The 9,720-nt window shown below is 41.9% G+C and overlaps 1 protein-coding gene across 2 annotated transcripts in view; it reads left to right on the top strand.

The window, feature by feature from the left end:
• Positions 1-9,720, top strand: part of adgra1b (adhesion G protein-coupled receptor A1b) — a 129,080-nt gene that overhangs the window by 64,217 nt on the left and 55,143 nt on the right. For both annotated transcript variants that reach the window (XM_025060550.1, XM_025060549.1), the window contains 2 exons: positions 8,755-8,965; positions 9,462-9,670. In XM_025060550.1, the coding sequence (XP_024916318.1) occupies positions 8,755-8,965; positions 9,462-9,670 (420 nt within the window). The remainder of the gene's footprint in view (positions 1-8,754; positions 8,966-9,461; positions 9,671-9,720) is intronic.

Below are 9,720 nucleotides of genomic sequence, written 5' to 3'. Positions count from 1 at the left end.
TCCAAAAACTGCCTGATTTGCCCTGCCAATGCTCAAGGGCATTCTCCTGTAGCTCAAATAGGAGTTCTTGGCTTTTTGGGGAGAATCACATCTCCAGGTATTGTTAAAGTTGACTGCAGCTATTGATTACCTTTGATAATCCCTGTCATAAATAATTAGTTTTTTTTTCTTGTCAATCCTAGGGTCCTTAATTCTGAATGAATCAAAAAGGAATCAATAGTTGTATTTATTATTTAGAAAAAGAATTATTTCCTCCACAACCCTGGAATATTAGTACTGTAAAAATGTGGATTGTGAAAGTGAGCTCAAACATAACACACAAAATAGACATTTTTGTTTGTTTGATTTTTCTGACACTTTTTTATAACATTCCTACTACATTTTATATTTGTAATTGGTCTGTTGTATTTCCTTTTTTAACATCTGTTAGCAGTGACAGGACATGCATTGTTGCATCACCTGCTGCAGTGATGGGACTGTAAAAGCCCCTTAATACAGTGGAGTGGTGTGTTTGTCTGTGTGCATAGATATCCCTGAGGGGGGGAGGGGTGGGTACTGTTGTTGTGAGAATACTTCCCAGAGATGGTATTTCATGGTGCAAGATTTACTATGGAGTCAGGACAAGACAGGTCAATGTTAATATTTAACATGTATTTGCAATAGATAAAGTTAGATTAAAGGGCATGGGGGATGTATTATAGGGACAGGAAGTCTTCACAATGCACAAAAACCTGTGTGTGTGTGTGCATGTGTGTTGGAGGTAATTCATCTCCAGCGTTGTGCTTTCTCTTTGCTGTAATTTGTCTTGGGTATGCAGACTGCAGCGACCTGGGGACCCTGGCCGTATCTCATTCATTTCCACAGCAGCAGGTGTGGGATGGTGCAAGGTGAGGGACAAATAAATAAACTCCTCTCTCTTCAGTGTAGGAGAAAATCTGTAGATCTGCTGCCTTCAGTAAACTATAACTAATGACCACTGAGCCGACCGTAATGGTCATGAAATGCAGTACCTGTTCACGGAGGATTACAGCAAAGCACGTATGAAATTTTAATTATCTGTGTTTTCCCCCCTTATCGTCTAAATGAGAGGGAGGTTAAACACGAGGTTAGTGTTATTCCCAAGTGGCGCTGCTAGCAGCTTAGCATGTTTTTCGCTGCTTTCAGTTATGAACGACATCGGTTTGCGTTAACGTATCCACACGTTAATGTCGGCGCTCGCTACATTAAGAGCTGCTTAGCCACCTGCCCTGTCACTGTGCTGCTAAAATGTTAAGGCACGTACATTCATCAGCTGGTTACCATGGAGACACTGGGCCGGCACTGAAGCTACTTGCTTGTGAATCATAAATGCGATCTAGGGTCACATTGGTCAGTATATCTCATTGGTTATTACTACAGTATAATATCCAGTACACATCACTGATAGTACACAAGATACTGCGCTCGCCTCCTCTCTCATTTCAACTGAGTTGTATAAAGTTTTTTTTTTTTTTTACTAAATTATTTGCTGTTTTATTACTATCTCACTGCTGAACTCAAAGAGAAACAATTTGTTACCTGCGTGTAACTTTATTTTCATGAAATCTAATCTAACAATAACCTAAGTGTTGTTCAACAATGCAGTGCTAATATGCTAACGTTTCTACAGAAACCTTTTGGACTTCTGCTGCAGCAGTGTCAGATGAGGTCCAGTGTTAATACACATCAGGCCTGTGATGTTTCTGTTCACTCAGCAGCATAGTGAGTGTGGGGTCTTCACTCCCTTTGTGAATAAATGGTAGTAATTTATGTTAACGACTGTGAGCTAGCTCATCATGGTCTGGTAATAAATTTCATATTGTCATCAGTGTGGACTTGCGGAGGGCAAAAGAATATGAACGTCCCTGGTTTTGTTCGAGACGTGAACGGTGGTTTCTCATCAGGCAGCACTTTCCTCTTCTGTTGCAGTACATTTAGCTGCAAAACATGCAATCGAAACAACTTTTAGGATTCAATTTTACTGTTGGGCTCCATTCACCACCAGCAGTGCAGCTGCTGCTCTGTTGGATCATTTGTCTTCTTTGCATATTTATCGGGGCAGTACTCGTGTACCTCTTACAGCAGACCAATATGTTAAAATCTCCTTTAGGCAACAGGAGAACGCTCCACGAGACGACGGATGAACATGTAGCCTAGTGTCGAGGCAATGGTTTCATCACGTCCTGCAGATTTTATTCTTAAGATCTGTGGACCGACGATCAAATGTCTTAAACCCCAGATGAATACTGAGACCGGGGAACACGGCAGAGGCAGAAGAAAAAAAGGATCATGAATGTTTAATTTGTAAGGCTTCCTCAATTGAAAGTGTGTGTTTGGTGTGTACTATGTGAGTGAGACACTTCAGGTGTGTGCGGGATAAATTGCAGCCGTGATCTAGCTCACAGGTTTAGCTCAATCAAACGGAGACATTTTTATTCTTCATTGGCAATCTCTCTGGTGTGACGTAAAATAAATGACACACTCTTAGTATGTTAATCTAGCCCAGTAATGTGGAATTCATATTTTATTCTACTTCTATATTGGAAGAGAAGGCTGACAACTGCTTTAAATGTCATCTTGTGTTTTTTGTTGTAAAGGCGTTTCTGGGTGTGATGTGTTGAAGTGTGTGAGTTTTTTTTTTTTTTTTAAGATTTTCATTCCTCCTTTAATGAACTACAAATGAAGCTTCAACATAGAAACTGCACAAGCCATGCTGCAGGCAATGCCATGGATAATGTGTGAGTCTGCGTAGAATATTAACGAGTCATCAGCGCTGCAGCGGCCACTCAGATGTAACATGGAGACTGGATTGTCTAGATCAGAGGTGTCCACACTTTTCTGGTTTGGGAACTTGTGTTCCAATGAACCAGGGTAAAATGATCGACCTACGTTGAGAACATTAAATATATATTAGTCATATAAACTGTTATATTTGTATATTTGATCACATGTCACTGCATGGCACAATATGATTCAAATCTCACAGTACATAGTCACTACTACACATTTTAGAAGTATACTTATTTTTTTATTTAATTATTTTAATTGCTCATCATCTACCAGCACTCCCTGTGATCTACAGATACAGATACACATCTACTCATTGGGGACATATATATACAGTACATGTAACACGGCTGTTTTTGTTTTTTTCATTGTAGACAGAGCACCAATACAAATACATTCAAATATGGTCAATGTACTGTAGCTATAAAGCAAAATGTTGTCAACAATTCTTATTTAAAAAAATCATCGCATCTGGCATTCCTTCTTTTTAAGTTCTATATGTTATTAGATATAAAACCTATTGGCCAGTCCTGGTACTGCAACATAAGACTTCAATACAGGTGTTGTTTGAATTGGCACAAACTGTACTGGTGATGTCCATCTTTTATGTCCAGTCTATGGGTTTTAAAGGTGACATGATTGGTGATTGGTCCAGAGATAAATGCAGTAGGTCACCGATACTGTATGGCTACACAGGTTATACTAATCATACTAAGCTAAACACAACACCACCTCTTCACCTGTGCTGTTTTCATCCATGCAGTCATGTGACATGTGGCACTTCAGGTCTCATATACTAAGAAATGACAAATACATTGATTGGCCGTCCATGCTACTGCACTCCAAACTGCTGGTTAACTTCCAGATCAGCACACCCAGGTGATATCCATCTTTTATGTAAAGTCTATGTGTTTTAAAGGTGACATTTGCACATCACGTGGTAACTCTGCAGAGTTAATCTCCGAGATAGATGCAGATTTAGAGAAGTGCTGAGCACAGTTGCGCGTTGAGTGGAGGAGAAAAAACAGATTTGTAAAAATGCCACATTTTTTTAGCATTGGAGTTTTATCTTGTATTATTTGTTTGTGATAAAATTATTTAAATTTAATCTTTTCACTTTGTTGACAAAGAGATGCCAAATCACTAAAATATATTTTATTCCTATTTAGACCGATGGGACACGATCGACTCTCTCGTCAAGGATGTGTGTGATTTCAGAGTTTAGACTCACGTTGGCTAATGATCAATCACCCGCAGCAACTGTATTATGCTTTTACACCCAATTAATTCATTAAAATCGAATCCGTAGTGCCTTTTTAGTCAAACAATGCCGTCCATCTGTTACAGCCTCTCCAGTGTTTTGTGTGAAGGCTCAGCCCTGTGATGTGGGGCTCTGAGTCAGAGCTGAGTGAGGGGAGTGGAGCTGACAGCTGAAGAACAGTACCGCTCCTCCTCAGAACCTGGTTTACTGCCTTACTCGGATGTAACCCCCCCGCCCCCCCTCCCCTTCAGCACAAACACATCCAAACACTACAGTACATGAAGCAAACTCCTGTTAGCACAGCAACAATTTCAGACCGTGTTTAATTTGTCTTGATAAACTGACGTGATATCCAACACCTTTTAAGCTGCAGCCAATTGGTACATGAATAAATTATGGTTTTGTTTCTTCAGGCAATAGAATCATGTTATCTCCTGGGAAACATGCCTTCAGAGATGCACGGTGTGTTAATGAATGGTTGCTCAATTTTTCTTGTGAGAAAATTAAAATCCTTCTGATCCCTGATCACAATAAATATATACGTAGAATCCATCACCTCCAGCCGCTCCGTGGCCATTGTGTCTTTGACCTGTGCTGTGCTGGCAGGACTGCAGTGATTACACAGAAAAAAAAATTAATGCAATTCTGGCAGCGTGTTTGTCAGCACTCTCCATCAACCAGGCTGGAGCTCATCACCAGGCCCTGTGAGAGAAATTCATTTCATTCATAGTTAATTTCCAGTTGCCGCCTGCGCAAATAAATGAGCGCCTCTCCTATAGACGTATCTCCAGAAGCAGACAGAAGCTGTTTTTTCAATCAGGTGATGTGACAGAGAAGAGGTCTCTCATAATTTTCAACAGTAAACAGCCCTTGTCTGTGAAATCAAGGATACATGTCTCATCTGGTGTTGACGCTGTGATTCGGTGGCCGCCCCGGGTCAAAGACTGATGTTGACTGTGCCCTGCAGGTAGCTCTGTGGTTCTGTGGAGCTGAGCTGTGTGTGTGTGTGCAGTGAAGCAGGTGGAGGGGCAGCGGAGGGAGGGGTGGAGGCTGACGGGACAGTCTCAAATTTTTTTTTTCTTCAAAAAAAAGAAAGGGAATAAGTGAAGAGAGGGGGAAAAAAAAAGGCAGACATGATTACTGGTCCAGAGCAGCAGACAGAAGGGAGTGGGTAATTATGGTTACTAAGACTACAGCATGTTGCCCTGTTCGTGAAGGAAGGGGATCCGGGGGAGGTCAGTGGGTGAGACGCATCCAGCCAAAACAACTCTGTTGGTATTGATGGCGTTGAGGTCGAGGGAATGTAGGTCAGAACGACGCATATTGTTGCTCAGAATTCTACCTTGTACACAGCCCACCCTCTGGGTTCCAAGTCCCTGTGGTTCACCAGATGAAAGAGGTGACGAGATACGTTAAGAGAGATATGATTTGTTTCTAATAAGACGTACGCTTCAAGATTGTACCCTGGGGGGCTGGAGGTCAATCTGTCAGGTGCGATTGCCAGAGTTTTCTTAACCTTTTCATTGGCTGCCACGGCTCTACTCTCCGCTGACTCAGTCCGATGCCTCCAGGACACCTTGGAGACAGACTGCCAAGCTGGAGACGATCACAGACAGAAATGATTCAAGAGACATTTTAAGTCTAAGCAGCTCTGTCCGTGCTGTTCACATCCAGATGCCATAGGATTACAATCAATATCCTGTGAAGAGTGAATCGATGTAGAAGCTGTTTTATTTTAGCTGTTGTTGCTTTTTCTAAACAATTTCTTGGATTTGTAACAGACTATGGTGGTTAGACGTAAACAAATGTTTTACATAAATGGACAAAAGGAGTTTGGTAGTTTTGTGTAACTCTCTCCAACCGTCCCCCTGTTGTTTCTTGCTGCAGAATAAATTTGAATCCAACTAGACTCCTCCATTAAGATATTTTGTGCCAAAGATACATCAGTTTTTATTTGTCAGCAGTGATTAGATAGACTATAAAACTGACAAAATCAAGAACTCTGTTAGCTTAGATTTACTGATCCCAGGGCTTCTGCACAATTATTTTTACTACTAATTATTTCTACGCACTTCTTCAAAAAGACGATCTATTAGTGAATATTTAAAATTACTTTTAAGTGAGTGTTTGGGTCCAGAGCAGCAGACAGAAGGGAGTGGGTAATTATGGTTACTAAGACTACAGCATGTTGCCCTGTTCGTGAAGGAAGGGGATCCGGGGGAGGTCAGTGGGTGAGACGCATCCAGCCAAAACAACTCTGTTGGTATTGATGGCGTTGAGGTCGAGGGAATGTAGGTCAGAACGACGCATATTGTTGCTCAGAATTCTACCTTGTACACAGCCCACCCTCTGGGTTCCAAGTCCCTGTGGTTCACCAGATGAAAGAGGTGACGAGATACGTTAAGAGAGATATGATTTGTTTCTAATAAGACGTACGCTTCAAGATTGTACCCTGGGGGGCTGGAGGTCAATCTGTCAGGTGCGATTGCGAGTTTTTGCGAGTGCGAGTTTTCTTAACCTTTTCATTGGCTGCCACGGCTCTACTCTCCGCTGACTCAGTCCGATGCCTCCAGGACACCTTGGAGACAGACTGCCAAGCTGGAGACGATCACAGACAGAAATGATTCAAGAGACATTTTAAGTCTAAGCAGCTCTGTCCGTGCTGTTCACATCCAGATGCCATAGGATTACAATCAATATCCTGTGAAGAGTGAATCGATGTAGAAGCTGTTTTATTTTAGCTGTTGTTGCTTTTTCTAAACAATTTCTTGGATTTGTAACAGACTATGGTGGTTAGACGTAAACAAATGTTTTACATAAATGGACAAAAGGAGTTTGGTAGTTTTGTGTAACTCTCTCCAACCGTCCCCCTGTTGTTTCTTGCTGCAGAATAAATTTGAATCCAACTAGACTCCTCCATTAAGATATTTTGTGCCAAAGATACATCAGTTTTTATTTGTCAGCAGTGATTAGATAGACTATAAAACTGACAAAATCAAGAACTCTGTTAGCTTAGATTTACTGATCCCAGGGCTTCTGCACAATTATTTTTACTACTAATTATTTCTACGCACTTCTTCAAAAAGACGATCTATTAGTGAATATTTAAAATTACTTTTAAGTGAGTGTTTGGGAGAGACCATGTTTGTATTGAATTCACCTGAAGATTTACTTTAACATCAAAAAGATAAGTAGCACGATTGTTTGACACCTGACTTTATGGTATGAAAGATCATGGTTTTTGTATTTGGTTAGTGATATGCACAGTTTACAGTTAACAGGTATCTGCTCGGACAGGCTACAGTTGTTTTTTTCCGATGTTCGATCCTAAGAAAAAGAACAAACCGACTTAATTCAGAGAGTTTTCCATTTCCATATTTTACACGTTCCATCTGCCTCCTGAGTGTGCTTGCTTTCCCCAGAAATCTGTTCACGGTGTGAAATTGTGCCAGATTTTGTTATTGCTTGTTTCATTAGATTAGAAAAGAAAAAAAAATCCACAGAAGTCTCTTTCGTCTTTGTTCTGCTGATCAGAGACATGAATCAAAACATGAATAGTTTTTATTCCTGCAATCATACCCCACAGCACGAGTCAGTACCCTGGACAGCTCTCTGGACAGCTCCCCAGTCCATCACAGGGCTACATACTCCACAGAGACACAACCATTCACACTAGCATTCATCCTTGAGGTCCAATTAACCGGGTTCTGCTTTTGCAATGTGGGAGTAACTGGACTAAAGAACCTGGAGAACCTGTGCAGGAATGTCCTCAGTCACCATTGGTCATCTTGTTGCTGTAAGAAAACATGTATAATTTGGTGAGTGTGGTCGAAGCCTCTCCTTCAAATGCTCTCTAATATTTATGTATAAAATATTGAACACGACATAAATGCTTGCAGAGAAAGTGGTGACATGCGTGACACCAACATGCTGACGTCGTCACTCTGGTACCATTTCTATGATTAAAGACTAAGTACTACCTGTGCTGTTAGAGTCCACACACACCGCTGAGTAATATTTCTGTCCACCAGGGGCGTTCAGGCTCTAAGTTCCTGCAGCTGGAACCATATAATTCCTGAAGGAAGGACGGTGATTCTATAGGTCCAATAAATGGGCTGCTGTTACATTCAGATAGTAGCTACAGGTCATTGCTACTAGAAAGAAAAGATATTAGCATTTAAACGTTTGTTTGTTTGTTTGTTTGTTTGTTTTTTGTTGTTGTTGTTGTTTTGGCTGCATCTCAGGAACTATTGGATTTTAAAAAAGCATTTTAAGGAATATTTTTTGGGCTTGATTGATGCTACATCCTCACCCCCTCCTTTTTCCAAAACATTCCAATGATTTTTTTTTCCAGTGCTGCTGTGGTGTTCCTAGTCAGTGAAAAACAATAAATTCAGTCTGGTTGTCTCTTTAAATCAAGCTGCAGTGTTGATATGTGCCCTCAACCTGGAATGGTAAGAACCATTCCCACCTCTGCGGCAGGGAGCCTGACCAAACAGGCGCACTAGAGCGCTTCAAATGTGATTCTCATTCCCTTGGTCACTGGCGGTGTTTGGATAGTCGCCTCTCAGTCCTGTAGAGTCATCTGACTGGCTCGTCTCTGGGACTTTATCGTTTCTCCTCTTCACATTTTACCCCTGCGCACATTGGATACATCTTTTTTTCTCTGTTTTGTGTTCCCTCCTCAGAACTCTGTGGCAGTCGCCTCAATCCATTTACCGCTGGCTGGAACGCCTTTCCCCTCCTCTACGCTGCAATCTGTTGATAACTCCACTTGCAAGCTGCAGTTTATTGTGTTTCGCAATGGAAAACTCTTTCCTTGTACGGGGAATTCGTCAAATCTCGCAGACGACGGGAAGCGTAGGAGCGTTTCAACACCAGTTGCTTTCACCAAATTAGGTAAGAGGAAAATCCATTTTTACCACCTTGTCTGTGATGTAAACGCCGTGCTGGTCGACGACATGCCAACACACGCGCGCGCGCACACACACACACACTCACTCACTGGATCAGCCTGTTTTGCGCAACATGCGATCACCAAGCGTCACTGCGTTTTTGTACATTTATCCAGAAAAGAAGCCGAAACTTATCCTAAACTTGTTCTATATAATGATAATAAAAGTCATGTTGAACCGTATTTGATTTCTGCACACTGTTTCTGATCCAGACATAAGTTGAGAGGGAAAAAACCATCAAACATTAGTAAGTCAGCAACAGTGTGACTGGAGTTGATGTCACCTCACACATGTATGAGCTGCAGGTGTGTGTGTGTGTGTATATTCCCTGCATGTTTGAATATGCACGACCGTGCACGTCCACCGCGGTTCTCTTCTCCACAGCACTTACTGACTTTCCACTTGGTTTCCCAGACTGAATGCGCTGCTCTTCCTTGCAGATGGGTGCAGCCTGGGGAGCGCCGTGCACTCCGTCACTATTGCTCTCAGGCACTTCGCGCTGGGTGTAGACCCCACCGCAGCCTATTGGGATTTTGACCTGCTAGATGGACACGGTGGCTGGAGGGCAGAGGGCTGCCACATAACGGGCTCCGGGGGCAACACGACCACTATCCATTGCACCCATCACAATAACTTTGCAGTGCTAATGGTGAGTAGTCCACTGTGGTATTAGTGTCATTCATTTCAGCAAATTCATGC

This window comes from Cynoglossus semilaevis, chromosome 12, assembly GCF_000523025.1.
Source record: "Cynoglossus semilaevis isolate Cse_v1.0 chromosome 12, Cse_v1.0, whole genome shotgun sequence".
In the NCBI taxonomy this organism is placed as follows: Eukaryota; Metazoa; Chordata; class Actinopteri; order Pleuronectiformes; family Cynoglossidae; genus Cynoglossus; species Cynoglossus semilaevis.
Note: the sequence above shows the minus strand (reverse complement) of the source record. Positions and strands in the feature narration are given on the sequence as shown.